We start from the raw sequence: 23,766 nt of genomic DNA on the forward strand, positions 1-23,766 counted from the left end.
GTTTTCCCAGGCTAAGTAGAAATAGTAATTTTGTGAAATATTATTACAAATTAGAAGAACTGTTTTCTATTTGAATATATTTACATATCTATTTTATTCCTGTGATGGCAAAGCTGAATTTTCAGCATCATTACTCCAGTCTTCAGTGTCACACGATCCTTCAGAAATTATTCTAATATGCTAATTTGCTGCTTAAAGGAGTAGTCCACTTTAAAAATAAATAAATAAATAAAAATTTTGCTGAAAATTTACTCACCCCCATGCCATCCAAGATGTCCATGTCATTCTTTCTTCAGTCGAAAATAAATTAAGTTTTTGATGAAAACATTCCAGGATTTTTCTCCGTATTATGGACTTTGGGTACCAAACGGTTCAAGGTCCAAATGACCGTTTCAGTGCAGCTTGAAAGGGCTTTAAACGACACCAGACAATGAATAAGGGTCTTATCTAGTGAAACGATCTGTCATTTAAAAAATAAATTAAAAAAATTACGTTTTATAAGCACTAATGCTGGCCTTGCTCTGTTCTATGATGCGCGTTCATGACTCTCCTTTTCAAACTCGTTCATCAAAATGAACAAATCTTTTTTGATCAATGAACCAAATGACTCTAAAAAAGATTAGTTCATTATCACAATAATAGTGTCTTTACTGTATTTTTGATTAAATAAATGGAGCATTGGTGAGCATAAGTGACTTCTTTAAAAAACAAAAAAAATTAATAATAAATTACAATTTAATATAAGGTTAATATAGCAAATACAGATTCAGTAAACAATTATTACCAAGCATAAGCTAAAGTACTTAATTTATTTGCAGTGCTATGGTCTGTCGTTCTGTCCTGTAGGTAATGTAGCAGTTGTGAGGTCTTATGTGGCTGGTGCCACTTCCCTGACGGAGAGAACCAGTGCAATGGCTAACATGAGCGCCTGTCAAGCTCTCGGCTTTATCCTTGGCCCAGGTTTGTGTGAAGTCAAAAGCATTTTACTTACAGATGGCATTTGGGGAGAAATTGCTCTATAGAGGGAATGCATTGACGTGAGTGGAAACTGTGAAAATGCGACTAAAACGAACAATTTTATCAATTTAAACTAAATGTTGGACTCAATATAGTGTTCCTTACAACTTACTAAAGATCCAGTGATCCATGGATATTGACATGCAGGCAATATAGACCTAAACATAGGCTAAAGCAAATTTGCCTGTGAACGCTTTATATAAATACAATATAGGTAGGTCTAAATCCGGGTGATCACTTATATATAGCCTATATATATCATCATATCGTCCATCCCTAAAACTTTATAGTTTTGTTTTTGGTCAGTGTTTATTAAAAAACATCCAATAATGCAGAATATGCAATGATAAATATTTAATTGATGAGTTGTTAATATATATAACAATACAAAATATATGGCTATGGTTTTACACCTAAATTCAGCATATTGACACAAAATGATAACTGCAATTCCACCTTTTGCTGACTGGAGTCCACTTGTTTTTGTGAATGGCAGCGACCCATTTGCTCCTCTTTCTAATAGCAGTCTGTACAAATATACCTCCGATTTTTTTGTCAAATCTAGTTGTAGACTTTAGATGTGTTGTGTTTGTTTTTCGCGGCATTCACGCTGAAAACAAATACAGCCGCTCAGACTTTTTGCCACTCACTGAGTAACTGCAGGCACTCCGGCCGACGGTGACGTCACGTGCATACCCTCTATAAGAATAGTAATTTTACAGCTTGGTTTGATAGTGTCTTTATTTTATACTTTCTTAGGGCTAGTTACCATTAAAAAGATGTTGACTGCCTTTGTTTTTCAGCTCTTCAGGCTGCTTTGTCATTCATCGGAGAGACTGGCGTCATTGTGAAATTTATCCAGCTTCAGGTTAATATGTACACTGCTCCAGCGCTGTTGGCGGCCTGCTTCGGGGTCATTAACATTCTTCTGGTTATATTAGTCTTGAGGTAATGATATAACCTGAGTCTTAAATACATGTATTTTGTATGTATTTTATGTGAGGTCTGCGTATTTATTTTCAGTACTTTTATTTTTTAACCCTAGAACCATGTTTACACCAGACACATTACATTGTGCTGCAACAGCAAGAAGCTGTACACTAGATTTGACAAAGCAACCATTGCAAATCCATTTGTCCTTCCTGTGAGAAGTATTGCTAGTACTTGCCTTGGAGTATCATAAATAGAACGAGGCATCAGTTTACTGATGTAGACGACATCCCTGATTGTCCTTTGTCGTGTCGTACCACTCGCGTCTGTTGTAGACATGGTGTCAGGCTTACATCCTATTTGACTGTACTTGAAAAAAGCAATGCATAAAGTTTAAAGTGTTTTCCATTATTTAGGGAGCACTGGGTGGATGACCATGGAAATCATATCTCTGCAATTAACTATACCCCAGAAGGTAACAGATTTATTTTCTGGTGTAAATGTTTTTATAAATATACTTTAGCACTGTACTATTGCTTTACCATGGTGTTCCTGTGCATTTTGTTTTATAATAATTCATGTAATTATAACATTTTTTTGTACTGATTGTACTTTCAGATCGAGTAGAAGTGACTACTGAGGTGGAAGGTGATATTGACCAGTTTGCAGTGTTGACATCTAACATCCTTTTCTTCGTTATTCTCTTCATTTTTGCCGTGTTCGAAACGTAAGTGTATTTCCTCAGATCTCGACTCATATTTAAAGTCTAATCAGCTCATATTCATGTGAATTTGTTTGCCTGCAGTATATCTACTCCTCTATCAATGGACATGTTTGCATGGACAAGAAAAGAAGCCGTTTTGTATAACGGCATCATATTGGCTGCCATCGGCTTTGAGTCCATCCTCGTCTTCCTGGTGGTAAAGGTGGTTTCAAAATGGTAAAAAGATTTTTTTTAATAGCTTTATGCTAATTTGATCTTGGTTATTAGACTTTTCCATTTGTCATAGCTGTTTTGAAGAACCTTGAACAATCAGACATGCTTTTTTACTTCAATTTGACAACATCTACAAAAGTATTAGGTCACTTTTCTTCTTTTGGGAAAAGGGAAATGTTCTGGCCCAGAGTATTTTGCAGAATCGCAGTGTAGGTTTTGCATAATAACTACTCATGATGGGACTGTACATTACTTTCAGTAATGTACAGTCTTGTGACTGTTTGTTTTAAAGTCTTAGGTCAGGAATACTTTGTCACATGCATTTCTGCTGTACCCAACAAATATGTTTTGGATGCTAACAGTTTTGAACACATGACTTCCTCTTGTTGCACTTTGCAAGCTGACTAATCAGATCTCAGATGAAATCAGTTCTTTATTTGGCTGTGTTTACAGGGTAGGAGATCGGCCACTGCTGCTCGGAGGCTTGGTGCTCATATTTGTAGGGTTCTTTGTCTTGTTGCCATGGGGAAATCAATATCCTAAAATACAGTGGACAGGTGAGGTATCCGATTAAAGGCCCGTTCACACCAAGAACTATAAGCATAAACAGATATTGTTCAATTTATTCTAAGTGCGTGCTTGTCTGCCGCTCCAAATGCTTGAGCTGATTGTCAATGTTTTTATTATTCATCAACTGAAAAAAGTCATTCTGGATGTGATTCCTATAATATAATTTTCTCGTGCCGTTATTATATAGCCGTGGTGTGAACTCTGCTATTCTTTAATATGGAAAATGATTTTTAGAACTTTATCTTTATCATTACGGTCCTTGGCGTGAACGAGTCTTAACCCTGTAAAGCTTGTTTCCAAATGCAAATAATTATGTTTTTTATTATTAAAATAGCAATATACTATTTAAAAGCTTGGAGTTGATTAATTTATCATTTATTTTTTTAGAAGAATGACATTCTTTTCTTCGGCAAGGATGCATTAAATAGATAAAATGTCAAATGAAGGTGTCAAATGAATCACGGTTTTTAACATTTCAACAATAAATGTATATCAGAATGATTTCTGAATGATCATGTGACACTGAAGACTGTAGTAATGATACTGATAATTCAGCTTTGGAATATATATATATATATATATATATATATATATATTAGGGCTGTGCAAAAATTAATTGCGATTAATCGCATCCAAGATAAAAGTCCGTGTTTACATAATATATTTGTGTGTGCAGTATATAATTATTTTGTATATATATAAATACACACACATGCATGTATATATTTAAGAAAATGTGTTCTTCATATATAAAATATTTATATTTATATAATATAGATTATGTATTTATATATATACATATACAGAATTTAAGCACAAATAATTCTTAAATATATACATGCATGCATGGATATTTATATATACTAAATAATTATATACAGCACACACACATATTATGTAAACACAGATTTTTTTCGGATGCGATTAATTGCAATTAATTTTTGCACAGCCCAAATATATATATATATATATATATATATATATATATTATATATTAAAATAGAAATCATTTTGTTTACATAACATGATCGGTAGTGTATATTACAGCTGAAATTTGTGTACATTAAACAAATATTATCCCATAAACAGGCATCCAGAATAACACTACGCCAACAATAAGATTGGCACCCACCGAAGCCTCGAACACTTCTCTGGAGCCCACCGGATGTCTGTCCGAACAGACCTGGTGCTTTTATACGCCTGTAATTCATCTCGCACAGTACATCACCTCTGACATCCTGATCGGAGTGGGCTATCCGACCTGCAACGTAATGTCCTACACTCTCTACTCAAAGATACTGGGCCCCAGACCTCAGGTACAATACATTCTCTTTTAAAACACTGAATCTCAATCTAATGTAACATGAGGATTAATTAAAGTTTATGCTATTTATTATCTTCCCCAATTGTGTGTGAACTTAGGGGGTTTACATGGGCTGGCTGACAGCATCAGGAAGTGGTGCGCGGACTCTCGGGCCTGTGTTCGTCTCTCACGTCTACACCCACCTGGGACCCCGATGGGCCTTCAGTGTCATATGTGGCATTGTACTAGCTGCAGTCGTTCTCCTCAGCGCTATGTACAAACGACTCATCGCCTTCTCCATACGCCATAGAAGGATAGAGGAACGATGTTGAGACTGACAGGTGCCTCCACCAACTACTAAAAGACAGTTCAGTAAAGATGGAAAACTTTCATAATCATGAATCATCGTCTTCCAAGTAAATGTAAATATTTTTACTTTATGTTCCCTATATATTGAACTAACTGTGAATTTAACTACTATTGGAGCAGTATTGACAGTTGCAGTATCTAAACAAGCATGTGTGAACCGCCGTATAAAACATGTTTGGCAGCTCCACCAGTTATGAAGCTTTGCAGATTATAATGCCTATGCGGTGGTTTAATCTAAATCTTTATGCATTATGATTGTTTTGGTTTTAATAATTCTTTTAAATAACTTGAATTCTTGTCGTTGTAAAACGTTAACAAATGTGACCGCTGATTTATTTAAATTTACACTAATAGGAGAGGCTTGAAGTTTCTTTCTAAAACACTAAGCTTATGACGTACACTAGATGCTAAGCATTCCTTGACTTTGGTGGAATCCTGAAGATTAACACAATCACTGGTAGTTTATAACAATAATACTTTATTTGAAATTCACACCAAATGCTTTGTTTTGATGTGTTAAAGCACAAAATGGATATTCCTTGAAAAGTGGCATAAAATTGTTAATTTTAATGTGTTTAAAAACATGAAGTATGATATGCTTTTCGGGGATTTGTTTCTTTAAATGCAATAAAATGTTTCTTTTTTTATGCAGAAAAAAAAGATACGTTTTTCCTTTTTGAAAAATACAGAAATGCCATCCATACCAATAATGCAGTAATTGCATTCAAACGTTTTATACACTGATCGTCACTATTTGAGCTACAGAAGCTGGAACAAAGCTTCTTTGAACCATTACTCCAGACCATTGATAAGGTTTGTTCACAATGTGTTCATTGAACTGGGAACGTTCTAGTGTAGGATAAGCTTGTGACAAGGGCAAGATGCATAAATAAAACAGCAAAAAGACAACTGTGGCTGTACATAATAACTTTCCTGAATACATGTAGGTTTAACACCAGTTCATCGTTTCACACTTTGTGATCTCGCAGTTTGTACTTGTGATGCAATTGTCAGCAGCCACAAAACCATCGTTCCCATAATACACTGCGTGTGAGATCATTTAACTGTTCTTTTCCATTTGTTCTTAGCTGTGGATTTGCCTGTTATGTGTTTAGACAGGCTTTGAGCTCCACGGTCACCAGGCACTGGCATTCTGTTGACAGAACATGTGTAAGAGAAACATATAATTATGTGTAAGAGAATCATATAATTATATTAAAAGACTTAAAGAACCAGTTTGTATTTATACTGAAATAATCATATTAAATAGTCCTGTTACTACAGTATCATCAGTGCAGCTCTGCGACTGATGATCTGAATATCTGAAGATAGATACATTTAGTACAGATACGTTTCTGATGTCATAAAGCTACGTTGTAACCAATCAAACTAAATCTCAGCTAATGTGAGTGAGTGGAGGTGGGGCTAATTTGCCAATTCTGCATATACTAAATGAGGCAATGGTGTAGTTACATTCAAGCTATTAAGACATTAATAATTTTTTTAGTCAAAAATAATTTTTTCATCAAAAATGACTTTTAAGGGATACAATTATTGACTACAAGGGGACTTTAAATTAAGAGGCGTTTTTATAAATATTTAAAATTCGTTCTGTTCTTAAAAAAAGTTCTGTTTTTAGTCTTTAAAAATATATGCAAAGTTTTTATTAATTTTTATTTCAGATGTAGCTATTTTAGTATACATTTAAACTAAATTTAGTATAAGTAGTGTTCTAAAGTTTGTTTAAATATTTTAATTAAAATAAAAAAAATGTAATTTAATGGTTTTAGTTATAATATATATAACTATAATAATCTTAGTTTATACTTGCCGTTTATTGTGTTTCTTAGGGCAGGCTCTAAGTTTGTGTTTTTGGCTGCCACAATTGAAACAGCCAGTTTGGCTCTGATGACAAGGGTGATCAGGGAGAGCACAGCGACCACATGAAGAACAATGCTGCCATGCTGGAGAGAGAGAGAGAGAAAGAAAGCAGAATAAACGTGGTGAGAGCCAGGAATAAAAATTAGGAGACATCAGTTCAAGTGTTAGTGTACATAAATTTGCTTACAAGGCTTCACACACCGCCCACATTTATCACAATGCCTCCACTCTCGGCCATCCTGAGAGATAAATAGGGAAATTTCAATAATTTCTACTCCTATTCAATACACTGAATTAGACATCAGCATTTACCTTTGATGGGCATGTGTCACACTTAGGGCAGTGTTTGTTTCCTGCTGACACAAACCTCTCACAAATACTGCAAAATCTGCGAAGGATTGAAAAATATTAATGGCAAAATTAAAACCACCTCGATCAATACATTTAATACAGCATTTACAGCAAGTTACATATTTTTTAGAAACCAAATGAACGATTAAGTGCATGTTTAACCCACATAATGGATTCAAAATCTGCATGCGAGGTCAGTTTGGACACTGTGGAACATAAGCTTATTGAACAGTAATAAAATAATATTTTTTAATTAAAACAACATTGTACCAGATCATAACTTCTCAAAGTTTTGAATGCTTTTGTTCCTTAAAATGTTACATGAACTATCGAAATACACTGGAAATAGTCCTGAGAAACTTTATTTGAATATAGCATTATATGAAAATATACAAGAACATGTAATCTTATAATTTCAATTCAACATCAATATTACTCTGCCTGGAGTCTATTTAAATTTAACTATTTTCCCCTTAACAAACTTTCAGAAAAAAAAATATTTTTTTCATGCTACAATGGTTTCTTAATAGATGTGCATGCATATTCATGCTTATCAACAAATGTAAGTCACGCAAGTGTGTATGATATGGGTAATGAGTGCATTTTTTTTTTCAAAAATATGCATCTCTTTGGGGACTAAACAAACCCCGAATGCATTATGAAGAAGAGATGTGTTCTTTGTGCACCTGTAACCTTCATCCTCTGGTAGAATTATATCTTTAGGGCTCAGATTGGTGAAAAGTCGAACAGGTGACTGCTTACGGCCCTTCTTTCCGTGTTTATACAGAGGATGATTATCATAATCGACCTGAGATTGAAGAACAACACTTGACCACTACACCCTGTAAATGACTCATTATATTAATTTACGACTGTATAACATGATATTCCTATAATACCTGGTAATCCAGCATAGAAAAGGAGGGAAAACACTCAAGGATACGGGGCTCAAAGAAATATGGGAAGATCCAGATCATTGGCATCTCCGCTGCATCGCTCACTAAAAATGATTAAAACAGGTAATGATAACAAATTTCAAAGAAATTACAACACATTGTGCTGGTTGATTATTTCTCCATGTAACTGCAATTTACATGTATGCCTTTGACAGAAAAAGACTTTTTAAAAAAAATATTTCCTCACCCCTCATTCCAAAACAAACATGTATGACTTGAGTTAAGTAATCCCATGGATCATAAAATTAGAAACTACGGTGAATTGTCTTCTTCTGAAGCCATATGATTTTGTGTGAGGAAAAATATAGACCAGCATAATTCTACTTTTATCTTCCATTAAAAGGGATAGTTCACCCAAAATATTAATATAGATAACCACAGTTGACGGCACCCATAAAAAAAAACAAAAAACTATACAAGTCAGTGGGTGCTGTGAACTGTTTAGTTACCAACATTCTTTAAAATATCTAATTTTGTGTTGTGAAGCATACATATGCGTTATGTTTGAAAGTAAAACATGCACAAGTTGTTGCAATCAAAATTTAGTTGCTTATACCTTTATTATGCTTTTTCCAGGTCATCGACATCTGAGAGAAACTGTTGGCTAGTGGCTTCACTAGGCCTCCAAAAGGGGGGTCTGTTACCATGACTACCTTGGCTCCTCCCTCCTCATGCAGAAAGCCTTGAAAAACCGTGACCGCTTCCTGCAAAGTAGCATATCATGATTTTTCAGAACGTACAAGAGGGACCACATTTGACGTCAAAGGAGGTTGGTTTTTACCTCATCATCAAAGAAGTGATGGTTGAACATATTATAGTGGCAGAACTCATCTTGACCAAAAAACTGGCAGTACCTAAGAGGTCAAAAAAAAAAAAAAAAGGTTGATAACTGCAAAATGCATGCAATGCGCTAAATAAATACAAGTGTAGACATGCATTTCAAAACAGTGAAATAAAACCCACAATCTGCAGATTTCTAAACCCTGCAGGTCAGCAAGTCTGGAACTGTGAAAGACAGTTATAAAACAAAGTGAAAGTGTCTGTGCAAACACATCCGCATATGCTGCAGGCTTTGGCATGTTAAAAGGGGCTGCACACCTTTTTCAACACATTCCACAGATGAACATAGAAGTGCTCGCAGGAGAACAAGAACCAAAGACATTCACTTCTCTCATCAGTTTCTTAGGTAAGTTGTTTTATTGTATTATTTTATTGTGAAATATTATTCCAGTGACATGCAACACTAAGAGCACAACTGATTTACTGATTGTAACTTTTTATAGCACTGTAAGAACGTTTAACTTGATACTGGGTCCATGTTAATAGATATAGCATATGTGCAGATGCTGAAAAGTTAATTATGCTTAGTATATCTTTGCTTTAAGGTATGCAAATATAAATGCACTTTTTGGCGTCCAGTTATTTTCTAGTAAAGGCTAGTTGCAATTTTTTTGTGCATTAACAAGAAGCAGCATGTCTTCTGAGAAAATGTCTTCTTCATGCATTAGATACTCAAAATTGTGATAATTAAAAACTACTAATGTGAATGATGTTTTTCCCATTATTACCACTATGCTCAGAGAACTTGGAGAGATGGCAGAGGAAGACTTCAGGCCTCTATCAGAGGAAACCAGTTCCTTCTGTCTGGCTACCGAGGCTCGTTCAGGGCCACAAGCCACCCAGCCCTTCCCACGCTCTCCAAAACTGGTCAGGAGAACTGGAGCCATCTCCCCAAAACCCTCAGAGGTAATGATGGATTTCCTAAACTGCCAAACTAAATTAATAAGCTGATAATGAAATCGGGCAATCATGAGACATGAGACAATCTACAAGGACAACATAAGAATGTAGTTATGCTAGAAATATAGGAGCTTAGTATAAGGTTGAACATAAGTTCAATGAAGAAGCACTTACAAGACATCCACTACTGTTCAAAAAAAAATTGGGGGGCACTATACTAAAAATACCTTTTCTATATTGGATTATATTTTAAAATGCAATTTATTGCTGTGATGGAATTTAGTCACGTGATCTTTCATAAATAATTCTAATATGCTGATTTTGTGCTCAAGAAACATTTCTTGAGTTGTCAGTGTTAATAAAATGTACACTGCTTAATATTTTGTGGAAACAGTGATGCATATCTGTTCATGATTCTTTGATGAATAGATTGTTTAAAAGAACAGCATTTTTTTTAGATGTTTTTACTGTCGCGATTTAATGCTTACTTGCTAAATAAACATTAATTTCAGAATAAAAAAAATCTTACTGTTGAATGGTAAGTGTACAGTAATAAATGTTTTCTCAAATGTTTAACAAATTATTAACTACAACTTTTACCTCAATAAACTCTTAATTACTGCTTATTAATAGATAGTAAGGTAGTTGTTAAGTTTAAGTATCGTGTAGTATTAGGGATGTAGGATATGACCATGCAGAATAAGGTAATATTATGCTTTACAAGTACTAATAAACAATAAAATAATAGTGCTTTACAAGTACTAATAAACAGCCAATTTCCTTGTAATACGCATGCTAATAAGCAACTTGTTAATAGTCAGAATTGGACACTAAACTAAAATGTTACCAAAAATGTGTAAACAGCTACCAGTCTTGTTGGAGGACTTAAAGACGGAGAAGAAAAGAACAGAGTCTCATATGGAATCTATTAAAAAGAGGCAAGCCAACCTTAATGTAAGTGAATTCTATTTTTAGAATTTGATTTGATCTTGAAAAATACATGACTGGTAGTTGAAGGAGATGGTTTGCAGACAATGTTTTTGTCTCTCCAAAGAATTATTTAAAATAATATCAGAAAAGTAGATAGGGCATTCAGCTATCAGTCGACCTGAATGTGATAAAGCCTCAGCTACTATAAATGTTAAATAACTGATGAATCCTACATCTCTGCTGAAGACGAGTTCAGAGGCGATGAAGCAGCAGGTACAGGAGTGTTATGAAGAGCTGCATATGGCTCTGCAGGAGGATGAACAGGCTGTTCTAGACATGATAGAGCAAGACCGCCGGGAGACCAGCAGTAAACTAAACCGAATTCTTCAAGACTGGAATCAACACCTTGGTCTCCTGCAGAAACACATCAGCACTATGCAGTCAGCTCAACAGAGCCCTGCAGAGACCATGAAGCAGGTAACAGTCAAAGACGAAACATGCATTTCATGTTGTTGTAATAATCTTGAGAAAAAAAGAGCAGGGATCACTTATATTGTTTTCTGCATGTTCTCTGCTTTCAGTCGCTTCCTGAGGATTTTACGTAAGGCCATCTTTTTCCTTTATATGACTGGCAGATTTTGTGACAGAATATATATTGACAACCTAATTGTATGTCAAAACAATAATGCCTTCCGTGTTCTTTTCAATAGCAAACATGCTGTACATTATAATATACGTAATGCAACATCTACAATGAATGCAATTGACTATATAATTCAAACGCATCTTCCGGCTAGATTGACTAGCTGTCGTAAGAAAATGGACCCAGCTGAAGAGCAGATCAAAATGAATGAGGAGAGGATCCAGAAGCTCAAGAAAGTTCTCAGGAACATCTCAAAAGATCTGAAAGTCCAGCTACAACGAAAGAGCCTGCTGCTGGGTACAAAACACTCTCAGTCCATAAAACCCATAATTTTGTTGTACTAAAAAAGTTCATGCAAAATATATTTTGGATATATATATATATATATATACAATACTTTATATATATATATATATATATATATATATATATATATATATATATATAAAAGTTTATGCAGACATAAACATAATATATATTTATACACTCACCTAACAGATTATTAGGAACACCATACTAATACTGTGTTTGACCACCTTTCTCCTTCATAACTGCCTTAATTCTACGTGACATTGCTTCAACAAGGTGCTGAAAACATTCTTTAGAAATGTTGGCCCATATTGATAGGATAGCATCTTGCAGTTGATGGAGATTTGTGGAATGCACATCCAGGGCACGAAGCTCCCGTTCCACCACATCCCAAAGATGCTCTATTGGGTTGAGATCTGGTGCCTGTGGGGCAATTTTAGTACAGTGAACTCATTGTCATGTTCAAGAAACCAATTTGAAATGATTCGAGATTTGTGACATGGTGCATTATCCTGCTGGAAGTAGCCATCAGAGGATGGGTACATGGTGGCCATAAAGGGATGGGCATGGTCAGAAACAATGCTCAGGTAGGTCATGGCAATTAAACGACGCCCAATTGGCACTAAGGGGCCTAAAGTGTGCCAAGAAAACATCCCCCACACCATTACACCACCACCACCAGCCTGCACAGTGGTAACAAGGCATGATGGATCCATGTTCTCATTCTGTTTATGCCAAATTCTGACTCTACCATCTGAATGTCTCAACAGAAATTGAGACTCATCAGACCAGACAACATTTTTCCAGTCTTCAACTGTCCAATTTTGCTGAGCCCTTGCAAATTGTAGCCTCTTTTTCCTATTTGTAGTAGAGATGAGTGGTACCCGGTGGGGTCTTCTGCTGTTGTAGCCCATTCACCTCAAGGTTATGCGTGATGTGGCTTCACAAATGCTTTGCTGCATACCTCGGTTGTAACGAGTGGTTATTTCAGTCAAAGTTGCTCTTCTATCAGCTTGAATCAGTCGGCCCATTCTCCTCTGACCTCTAGCATCAACAAGTCATTTTCGCCCACAGGACTGCCGCATACTGGATGTTTTCCCTTTTCACACGATTCTTTGTAAACCCTAGAAATGGTTGTAATCCCAGTAGCTGAGCAGATTGTGAAATACTCAGACTGGCCCGTTTGGTACCAACAACCATGCCATTCTCAAAATTGCTTAAATCATCTTTCTTTCCCACTCTGACATTCAGTTTGGATTTCAGGAGATTGTCTTGACCAGGACCACACCCCTAAATCCATTAAAGCAACTGCCATGTGATTGGTTGATTAGATAATTGCATTAATGAGAAATTGAACAGGTGTTCCTAACAATCCTTTAGGTGAGTGTATATATATATATATATATATATATATATATATATATACTACCATTCAAAAGTTTGAGGTTGGTTTGAAGTTTAAAAAAAGTTAATACTTTTATTAAGAATGGATGGCATCAACTTAAAAGTGACATTAAAAAAAAATAAATGTCATGACGTCAGCAAAAATAATATGCAGCACAATTAAATTTTGCCATCATCACAGGAATACATTTTTAACTATATTAAAATTGAAAAGTTATTTTAAATTGTCATAATGTTCTATTTAAATAATACATATTTTAATTAAAATTTGATCAAATAAATGCAACCTTGGTGAATGTAGAGACATTTTTTTATTAACTTCAAACTGTTGAACGGTACAATGTTAAAGAATATAAAAATACTTTATATGTTTACTTTTACTTTTTATAAATACTATGTAATATATTGTACTGTATTATTGTAATGATTAGCTAATATGTAACCAGAATTGCTCAGAATACATAATTGAACCATGATGCTGTGGGTAAATCAGCTGTTTATGAATATTCTTGCATTTCATCTCGACAGACTCCTCTAATGTGGCGATTGACAAACTGACCTGTCACAAACAGATCAAGGTGACCTCAGAAGGACGGGGCCTGTCCCTTTCCACAGAGGAAAGCTGCGTTACCAATGACCCTCTAAGGTTTGATCAGTTACTCTGTGCCATGGGCTCCGTAGGTTTTAAATCTGGGCAGCACTACTGGGAGGTGGACGTGCACTGCTGCCCATCATGGGCTGTGGGAGTGGCTTACGGGAGCCTGCAGCGGAGAGGACGAGACAAAGCTGCCAAACTTGGACGGAACAGGTGCTCGTGGAGTCTTGAGTTTCAGGATGGGCATCTCATGGCCTGGCACAACGATCGACACGTGGCGCTTCCCGTCACAGCAGCACGGGCAGCACCGAACAAGGTGGGGGTGTTTGTAAAATATCACAAGGGTCGTGTGGTGTTCTATGATGCTGAGACTATGAGAACGCTGCAGGAGTTTTCAGCAGTGCAAACAGCTGTGTTTGACAGAGCATATCATCATTTTACTGAGCCCCTCTACCCAGCTTTCCGCTTCTTCTTACCCAGAGACAAACACACAGGCCATCATCATATGGAGATATGCGATCTCAGTCTTTAATATTGTTTGAATACACTACAAACAGATCTTACCGACCCCAAACGTTAATAATCTTGAAAGCGGTCTCTTATACTCATGCTCTTAAAGCTGCATTTATTTGATGCATTTATTCATTTATTTGAATAAATACAGTAAAAATAGCAATAGTAATACTGTGTAATTTTTTTTACAATTTAAAATAATTGTTTTCTATTTCAATTTATTATAAAATCAAATGTAATTTATTTTTGTGGTTTATTTTTGTGTTTTTTAGCAGCCATTATTCAGTCTTCAGAAATCATTCTATTATGATTTACAACTATAATCAATGTTGAAAAAAAAAAATGATGTTTTATATTTTTGTATAAAAAGTGATGCATTATTTCCAGGATTCTCAGATGAATAGAATGTCGAAAAAAAAACAAAACAAAAAAAAAATTTGTACCATAAATGTCTACTGACACTTTTGAGCAATGCTATGTCTATGCTGTCTAAAAGTTTTAATTTCTTTAAGATAAATAAAATCTTACAGACCCTAAAATTTTGAATAGTAGTGTATACTATACTTAGATACACCTTTCTGAGCTTCAGTTATTAATAGGCCAGGCATACGATATGACATGAACCAAAAAAGCAAGGTCATCATAAAAGAACAGTCTTACTACTTTAAACCTTATGGTAAACAATATAGTAAAAAGAAATTATGTTGTATTATGTTTACCTGTAATCAATATCCAGCAATAAACTCTTGACAGTAGGACTCTTGCCCTCCATATTCCGAAGCTTTATCGCCTCATGTAATCTGTGAATATATAAGAGAATTATTAATTCAACTGCAAAGCTAAAATATGGAGATATGCTTTTGACTGTCCATTGCATTTACATTGCAAGTGCAAAGATCCCACTTTATATTAAGTGTCTTTAACTACTATGTACTAACATTTAAATCAAACATTTGATACACTCCAATTATTGTGTACTTGCATGTTTTTGCATTGTATTTCTACAAATGGCCCTTGTCTGCGCTATAGTGGGTGATGTTAGTGCAAAAAGCCTTTCCCAACAAGTTTGGCTATTTGCATTACCCAAGACTTTGGTTAAAAGTTCTCCATCCACAGGACCTACCGTGGCGTCCCTACGCAGAGAATTTTCTGGAAGCCTAACCCCAAGAGCAGATCCAGGAGGAAATGACAGCTCCGGTCTGCAAATAGATATTGCGCGTTACTCTTCTTGTTGTCCAGAGGACACAGAAGTAGACTGGGCCTTTTCAACCGCCGCACTGTGACGTCCTCAGAAAGTGATTTGTGTTTTGCATGATTCGCCCATTCCCCAGGGAAGATCAACATCTGACAGTCCACACAGAACCTTCTCTGCTCCAGTGGCAGAGAAACAAACTCTCTAAATCTGTGAAAGAAACAAACACGTGCATGTGTGAAAGATTTTGTCAGGTCATCTTAACTAAGGAACTTTTTATATTTTAGAGTAATATATTTTACCATAAACAGACATGACAATATCTCACTTGATGAGAGTGACATGGCATAAATGTTCAAATAAGTTAAAGGGAATTATTTACCTTGTGAAGAACTCCTGATGAGTGAAAAGAGGCATCTTGGAGCGGTTCTGCTCCTCTCTGGCAAGCATTCTTGCCTCTGATATCTGAAGCATGAACGAAATTCATCAAGCGAATGAAATCCAAATATTCACATCTCTAGTTTTTATATTCTTTTAATGAAGTAGTAATTTTAGTTTATCTTTTTGCTGTAGAGTGTTTAATGATTTTAATAAAGTAAACGTAAGTATAACTTGTAATAAACTAACGTTAACCTTATCGTCTGCCCACTGAAAAAAGTTGCAGTCTTTTCTATCTCGACAAGCAGAACAAGCGTAAAATCTTCTTCCTTTTTCCTCTCCATGGGCAGTTTTCTCGAACAACAGAGCTGGTCCTGAGGAAATCACTTGTCAGTTTATATTATTACGATATTATTATTATTATATTATTACGATTTTTCTCGTACCATGTTGACACCGTGGTATTGTTTTGTCGCTTTCGTTTTGAATAATGACTTCTATTCCGCCGCTATCCACGACATCATCCAGTATTTTACCCATGGTTGCCAGAAACTTTCCGTATGAGAATCAACAAAACTCACATGCGTGACAGAAGGCTGCCATAGTAGACAACCAAATCTGTCGCACACAAATGACGTTATATATCGTCAACTAACTAATGCTGCGTTCCAGACAGCTCGGAATGTGAATTTTTAGCACCTCGTTTTTGGAAATAACGTCGGACATTCGACCTGTGAACTCGGGGTACGTGTTTGCATTTGCATTTCGTTAGCTGTTTTCTAAGTGATTTTATGGTTGTTTTTGCCATTTTTACACAAAAACACTGTATGCTCTCGTTGTGTCGTGGCGACATCATGTGGCGAAGCTGTAAACGTCACGTCTAATTTCCTGTAACATTTACGTCCAATCTCGTCTGAAAAAAATAAAATAAAATTCCTTTATAATAAAAACACAGCATAAATGCTTCTTCATTGATGGCATAAAGATGGATTAAATAAATAAACGTATTGAATAATAATAAAAAAAAAACATTTCACTTATATGAATTACTAAATTACTGATCTGTATTCAGACCCCCTTAAATTGTTCACTCTTTGTTATATTGCAGCCATTTGCTAAAATCATTTAAGTTAATTTCCCCCCCTCATTATTTTACACACAGCAGCACCCCATACTGACAGAAAAACACAGAACTGTTGACATTTTTGCACATTTATTAAATAAGAAAAAATGAAATATTAAACTGATTTGTTTCTAATCTAAATTTATTTTATTTGTTCTTATTCTTTTATCCACTTTGTTGTTACTGAGTTGTCTGTAAGATAAATCATAATTATGAGATGACTTTCAGTAATAATTATGACATAATATATAATATAATATAATTTAGACATTTTTCTTTTTATAAATATTCCCAAACTTTTCTGTCAGTCAACCCCATTTGATCTCAAAAATGTACTTAAAAAATATGAGATTATAATTTAATATTTCAATATTTTAACAACACATTTGTATGTTCGCATCTATTTGATGTTGGTTAATGGCATATAAAAATAAGTATTTGATTGTGTGTTTGTTTGTTTGTAGAAAATCGCGAACAGCAGTTCGGGAAAGTCCATAGACAGTGGGAAAGTCTGATCTAGCGCATCCTGTCCACTAGGTAGCAGAAGAGAGCCGTTTAAATTAGTTTGCCAATCGTTATTAAAACAGAAGAAGGTAATTGCATGGTAAGCACCTGCTCCCAGGTTTGTATGTTCATAAAAAGATCTGTTCTTGCATTATAACTATTAGCATGGCTCCACGAAGAACTAGAAAAGTTAGTCAGGACTCTGAAGGTCAGCCTGATTATGACCAGAAGAGTAGACTCACCAAAAGAAAGGAGCTGTTCATACAACAGTTTGAGAAGGAAGGTCAGTCATATATTTTAAGCCAATACATAATCTTTCCTTCATATGGAATAATGAACCAGTTATTTTGCTTGCACCGAAACAGCTCAGGACCGGATTAATGAAATGGAGACCAATCTGAACAAATTGCTGGCAACTGTGGACCGAGTTTTCAAAATAGAGCTGATGAAAATGCCGCACTCGCTCCACACCACGCTGATAAAAGACCTAATGAATGGTATGATAGTTACACTGCATGTTTCTACAGTCTGGGCATTATTATTAATGGTATTTGTCTTTATAATTGGTGTGTTTGTATGTGTGTGTGTTTTTATTTTTTAATAAAGACGATGATACGTCTGTGGGCGAGGTCACAATGGCACTGAAGGTAAAATGATTTTGCTGCTGTTTGCATAAATTTGGTGGTTGTATACTTTCTTTTTTCTTCTTTTTTATTTTTTAAGAGTGCGTCTCCAGAAATTCGGAAACCCCTGTCTCGAAAGTCAAGCAAAAAAGGTTCAAGGCAACTTCTAGTCACTTTTTTTAAAGTCAGCTTTTATTGGTTTTAGGTTAACATGCATTCTTTTTAGGTTTAAATGCCACAGCAGGGCATCAAAGGTCATCGGGTCAAATCAAGAGCACTTCAGTGGATGGTGTAAAGGTACTGACCTTCCATTTGCTTGGTTCTCTTTGTGGATGCCTAATGAAAATTATCTATGTGCTTTCTCATAACAGAAACCTGCAAAGAAGACCCTGCACAACAGTAACAGCACTGGAAGTCTGAGGTAAAGCTTTAATTTCATTGAAACCCTCTGGTGGTCTTCGGTTACTTTTGACAATTTGTTTTAAGTTTAATTGGAATGGTACTAGAACTTTATTTTGCACCTGCTGAACAAAAGTTGTGGACATGATTCGAAAACACTAAATGGTGTTGAATGGCAAATGTTTATAAAATGCAGAACACAGAGCAGTTTTTATCTACAAATCAGCCACGATAAATTAGTCTTTGATCATGTGTAAATGTCTATCCGAATGAAAAACCTATTAAAATTAGTTTTAATGTCTGGGAAGTGGGAATACTTAACCAACTAGGGAATAGACTGCCCTTATTTACTTGTTTGTTTAATTATAGTGCTAAACCGGCTACTAGTAGTTACATAATGATATCATTTTCTTGTCCTACCAGATAGTGCCAATCTGCCTTTTTTTGTTTATAGAAATAAATGGTGCATACTTTAGGGGTGAATATTGTGTATTACCATGAAATATTAAAACTAAATAGTGAATTTCATTTAAAAAAAGTAAGTTTATTGTCTTTATTCCTGACTGAATTCTAAGTGAGGAATACCAGAGGGTTAAAATGTCAATGGAACATTCCTAATGGTCAAATATAGCGGATAGCTCACATTTGGATTTCTCTTTGCTCTCACTGACAGGTCTCTCTCAACTATCAATGGAAAAAGAACCCAAGGACGGGTTGTCAATCTCAGTGACCAAGCGTGTGGTAAATTTAGGTAAAGTTTCCTTTCTTGCATGGTTGTACCAGTGTATTTTTTTCAGGTGAATTTTCAATAAAAATGCTGCTTTTCTTTTGACAAAAGACAAGCAAGTCGCTCTGTTGGTGATGAAATGATGGCTACAGCCACAATAGTAACTTCCCATGGAGAAGTGAGTGCATGTACGAACTGTTGCAAAGATTTTGCTTATTATAGCTTTCAACAATGGTACTTTTCTGCATTTAAGACACTGCTACTTTCTGAGGACAATAAAGATGACATCAGTGTTGAGTTGCTCGACGATGCGGCTGTAGATCAGATGCGAAAGATCAAGGTAAACCATTTAAAAACGTTGTAATTTTAAGGGGTTGCTTAAAGAAACACTGGAAATTTAGCATAACCAGACGTTTGACCTCTTTATTGCAGGACCTTATGGACTATCTTTGTAAAAAAAGGGGGCTCAATAACACATGCTGATGAGTTTTAATCCGATCAGTTGGATCCAGTGTTTTATTATGTGTAAATGTAAATCTATAAATAAACTATTGTAAAGAGATGCAATAAAGTGATTTGCTTATTTTGTCTGGTATGCAAATGTGACTGATTGAGGATGCCATAAATGGTTGATACTAGATGGTGTTAGTTTGCTTGTGCTTATTGTCCTGTTGTGAAATTGCTCAGTAATTTATAGTAAACTTAAAAAAAAAAGTCTTGACTTAGATCTTTGAGTTCAGCTCATGAAAAATGGGGGCAAAAACAAGTGTTGCATTTAATTTTATATATATCCTACTAAAATAACAAACCAAAATTAAAATTTCTATAATTGAATTTATTTAACTATCAGCCTTTTAATAGTAGCCTCTCAATTATAAAATGACACTTAGTATACAGCCATTTAAATGTAATTTTATTCATGTAATAACTTGATCAATTTACCTTTTTTCAATTTCATACAAGTATCCATAGCTTTGAAAGCATCGCATCACTGTCATTTGTGCACAGGTCACTCCACACTGTTTGCGTTTTGACAAATGGTGGCTATTACAGTAGCCCCTCTTTTTCACTGACATTAATATTTCACATTGATTAATATTAATGGTATTTTGCTGTAGTTCATCCCGTTGTTTCTTCTGATAATCTGAATCCGCGTAGGCTACATAAACTCCATTTCCCATACGCCCTCCGTCTTTACACGTAACTGCCACAGTGCGTCTCGTGCAGGAATGGTGCTGAGGCAAATAGCCTACGCACGAGCGCATCACAGCCATACGGCAACACCCTGCTCGTGCATGCGGCCGCAACGCTGCGCACTACGTTTATCACTGATTCGACAGAATATATAGCAACGACTTTTCCTCTGTCGCAGGTGCGAGGAGCTTAAGTCGTATCTTTTTAATACTTTTTACGTTGGCTCGTGCACTTGTGAAAAAAATGTACGGCGCGCTGACTGCTCAGCTTTAATGAGGATCTAGAGATATAGCCTACATGACATTGGACACCGAAAAGGTCTGCGGATAACAATGAGCACCGGTGAGTGTGTTGGGAGCGCATCACGGATACTAATCCCCTTACTAAAAGCCCGGAGATTTGCCTGTGTGTGTGGACGCGGTGTAGTCTGGTGGATCCACCCACCCACTAGCGCTCATTATGTTGCAGTGCTGCCTTGTTTGTACGAAATGCGTAATGTGCTGCTGTCCAAGGTGTATTTACTTTGGTTGTCTCTTTGCGTTTAATTGTGATGTTTACTAAGGCCGAAACACCATCTTTGTGTTTTGCAGCTAGTGTCAACGAACCTCTTAAGTTTGTAAGAACTATAATACATTTATTTTTTTATTTATAAGGGATTTGTTTTGTATTTGGCGTTTTTATTTATTTGGAGAAATTTGCCTCTCGTTATCTATAATTATAAAATAAAAAAATAACATTTTTGTAAAGTCTAAAACGTGCTTTTATAATATTTTAGTGACATATTCTTGGATTTTGTCCATGGATTTTTTTAGGTCATTTTGGAAGCTCCTAGAGTTCATTAACTTGACATAGCACGTTACTTTAACAGTAATGTAATAATAGAGCTACAGTAGGCCTACTGTCATTCACTATTTGGTAGTTTAAGTTAACAGTGAGGGTGTTGAGCAGAACTTCTGGTAATTGGGATAATCCACAAGATCTCGGGTATTTGTTGATTTTGCTGTCAAGGTGGTCAATACCTCTGACTTTAATCAATACGATATTACTGTTGCAGCAAGTGCAATTTTTATGTGGAGATGATGTTCTGTAACATTATACCCATGTTCTTACCTGTGCATGAAGAGGTTGCTAATTAAATGCAATTTTGTTGACCAAAGCTTTATTATTTATCTTTAGAATTGTTGAAAGTAGCCTACATTTGAAACACATTATGTGTACACTGTAAACATGAATATGCTTTATCTAATCAATAAAATTGTGGCAGCAGATTACAAGGAATATTAATAATTAAAATTAACAAATTAGAATTAAGTAATAATTAATCAAATTAATTCCCTAAAAGTTAACCGTTTAAAATGAGTAAAGTTTACACCCAAAAATTTAACAAAAATATCTGAATAAGAGATTAAGAACTATTTATATTATATTGCCAACATTGAAGACACCTGATGTTAACAAGCAGAATCACTGAAGGAGAAAACCATAATTTTGAAACAAACACCAATCACCATAATGGTGACTTAAATGTTTGTTTGTTGTTGTTGTAAGTTTTACTCATTTTACATGGTTAACTTTTAAGGAATTCATTTGATTAATTATTACTCAATTCTAATTTGTTAAATTTAATTAATTATATTGCTTGTAATCTGTTGCCACAATTTTTTTTTTTGGTTAGATAAAGCATATTGATTTTTAGTGTAATTTGGTTATTCTGTATAGCCTTATTTTCAGGTCAGCATGATGTGCCTGAAAAATTCAACTCATGTGAAACAGATTGATATAATAGCTGAGCATTAAATCATAATGGGAGTGACTTTGGAGTGAAGCTACTGTACATCATGAGCAGCACTTCTCAACTGCGGTTGGTTCAGAACAGAAATTATTTTCATATGGGTCATATAAAAGTTCTGTACCAACACTTTATTTTTATTATTGAAATAAAGCAGAAATTCACAGCACAAAAGACTGGTTGGCACATGTTCAAAGTGGAAAAGTTGGAATGTGATTTATGGAGTGATATCTGTGCTTCTAGTCTATTGCCCCTGTTAAGTTTTCTAAAATCTAAAATTTAGACTTTCTATAATGAGTAAATTTATCATACAAGCTGAGTGTTTTCATGGCAACATTTGAGTGATCATTTAATTGAGCATGACTGAATTAAATCGGTCATTTTCATTACATTAAATTCTTGGTCTTAACGATAAACAAGTCTATTTTGAACTTCACTAAACAAATGTGTGTGTGCCACTCAAACCAGCATCAGATAAAGGAGGAAATAATAATCAGACTGTACTTTGCTGTCTAGTGATCATGCAACATCAAACCACTTTTACAGAATCAAACTGATGCATCCGAGGTGAGGTTATAACATGATTTATAGGTCTTGTTCTCATTGTGTAAGTGCAAAATATGTTGTATGAACCATTTGTCAAATACGGTCTGAAAAATCTTTCAGATTTGGAAATTTAAGTCTAAATTTAATTGGACTTATTAATGTTTTGAGTCATATATTTTGAAATGGAAAATATGATGTAGTGTTTAGATGTTTGTTTTTAAATCCTTTCCTTTTTGGAAGGTATTTGGTTGCAATTAGACAGATTGTGGATGTTGGCTCTTTGAGGAGCTGAGCAGACTGGATGTGGGATTTTTACAGCTGTTGGAAGCAAACAGAGAAATAACTGATATCACTGTTGTACAGTTAGTCCCTGAGGGAGAGACACTAGTAATTAGCCCTGAAATCTAGAGTGGGCCTGCAACATTTTCCTTGTCCTGGTTTTGTTGGGACTGACTGTGAGAGGAATGGCCTCCAGCTTATTCATCAAACACTACGGTAGGGTTTAAATAAGAAGGCTCATTTTTCACATGAAGTGGAAGCCGTTTTCGGCTATTTAAGGTGCCGCTCTGACCTGCAGAAATCAGAAAGGAGACACAAATTGGATATCATATGTATTAAAAAGTGTTTGAAATATACACCCTTGCCTTCTGCATGAACCCTGCTGGTTTGTTAATTGACTCTTGGCATGCTGGGAGAATGCTGTTTCATCATCAGCAGGTGTTTGAAGGGGCTTTTCAAGAACAGTATCTGTTGTATTTAATACAGCATAACTCTTTCCTTATCGTATGCCATATGTCATTTGATTTGCAGTAATGTTAGACTGTAATTAATTACTTATTATTT

General features: G+C 35.2%; 5 protein-coding genes across 9 annotated transcripts in view; 4 read left to right on the forward strand and 1 right to left on the reverse strand.

The window, feature by feature from the left end:
* mfsd8 (major facilitator superfamily domain containing 8) overlaps positions 1-5,710 on the forward strand; it is an 18,287-nt gene extending 12,577 nt beyond the window's left edge. For all 4 annotated transcript variants that reach the window (XM_039661333.2, XM_039661334.2, XM_089122083.1 and 1 more), the window contains 8 exons: positions 847-960; positions 1,821-1,965; positions 2,364-2,422; positions 2,566-2,674; positions 2,753-2,887; positions 3,338-3,441; positions 4,544-4,770; positions 4,877-5,710. In XM_039661333.2, coding sequence (XP_039517267.2) covers positions 847-960; positions 1,821-1,965; positions 2,364-2,422; positions 2,566-2,674; positions 2,753-2,887; positions 3,338-3,441; positions 4,544-4,770; positions 4,877-5,089 — 1,106 coding nt within the window. In that variant the 3' untranslated portion in view covers positions 5,090-5,710. The remainder of the gene's footprint in view (positions 1-846; positions 961-1,820; positions 1,966-2,363; positions 2,423-2,565; positions 2,675-2,752; positions 2,888-3,337; positions 3,442-4,543; positions 4,771-4,876) is intronic.
* Positions 5,585-16,661, reverse strand: zcchc4 (zinc finger, CCHC domain containing 4). The gene is made up of 13 exons (XM_039661336.2): positions 16,465-16,661; positions 16,274-16,392; positions 16,023-16,105; positions 15,572-15,850; positions 15,168-15,248; positions 9,096-9,168; positions 8,871-9,018; positions 8,258-8,358; positions 8,045-8,166; positions 7,320-7,395; positions 7,195-7,246; positions 6,958-7,090; positions 5,585-6,279 (listed from the first exon to the last, which is right to left on the reverse strand). The coding sequence occupies exons 1-13, from the start codon at positions 16,556-16,558 to the stop codon at positions 6,183-6,185; spliced, it is 1,458 nt and encodes a 485-aa protein (XP_039517270.2). The 5' UTR covers positions 16,559-16,661; the 3' UTR covers positions 5,585-6,182.
* LOC120471514 (putative E3 ubiquitin-protein ligase TRIML1) lies at positions 9,370-15,228 on the forward strand. 2 transcript variants are annotated; one of them, XM_039661337.2, is made up of 7 exons: positions 9,370-9,500; positions 9,895-10,060; positions 10,919-11,008; positions 11,231-11,461; positions 11,566-11,585; positions 11,782-11,924; positions 13,869-15,228. In XM_039661337.2, the coding sequence occupies exons 2-7, from the start codon at positions 9,908-9,910 to the stop codon at positions 14,465-14,467; spliced, it is 1,236 nt and encodes a 411-aa protein (XP_039517271.2). In that variant the 5' UTR covers positions 9,370-9,500; positions 9,895-9,907; the 3' UTR covers positions 14,468-15,228. The 2 variants fall into 2 exon arrangements, with proteins under 2 accessions (XP_039517271.2, XP_088978210.1); XM_089122084.1 differs by lacking the exon at positions 9,370-9,500 and having other exon boundaries at positions 9,887-10,060.
* On the forward strand, positions 16,639-19,967 carry cdca9 (cell division cycle associated 9). The gene is made up of 12 exons (XM_039661338.2): positions 16,639-16,762; positions 17,606-17,734; positions 17,810-17,928; positions 18,011-18,142; positions 18,252-18,292; positions 18,369-18,420; positions 18,495-18,565; positions 18,640-18,689; positions 19,341-19,418; positions 19,506-19,572; positions 19,648-19,734; positions 19,827-19,967. Exons 3-12 carry the CDS (start codon positions 17,811-17,813, stop codon positions 19,875-19,877), a joined length of 747 nt encoding a protein of 248 aa, XP_039517272.2. The 5' UTR covers positions 16,639-16,762; positions 17,606-17,734; position 17,810; the 3' UTR covers positions 19,878-19,967.
* A 676-nt stretch (positions 19,968-20,643) lies between these two features.
* Positions 20,644-23,766, forward strand: part of ablim2 (actin binding LIM protein family, member 2) — a 65,144-nt gene continuing 62,021 nt past the window's right edge. The window contains exon 1 of the mRNA XM_089122086.1: positions 20,644-20,930. Within this exon, the coding sequence (XP_088978212.1) occupies positions 20,921-20,930 (10 nt within the window). The 5' untranslated portion in view covers positions 20,644-20,920. The remainder of the gene's footprint in view (positions 20,931-23,766) is intronic.

Source organism: Pimephales promelas, chromosome 17, assembly GCF_988280905.1.
Source record: "Pimephales promelas chromosome 17, fPimPro1.hap1.1, whole genome shotgun sequence".
Lineage (NCBI taxonomy): Eukaryota > Metazoa > Chordata > Actinopteri > Cypriniformes > Leuciscidae > Pimephales > Pimephales promelas.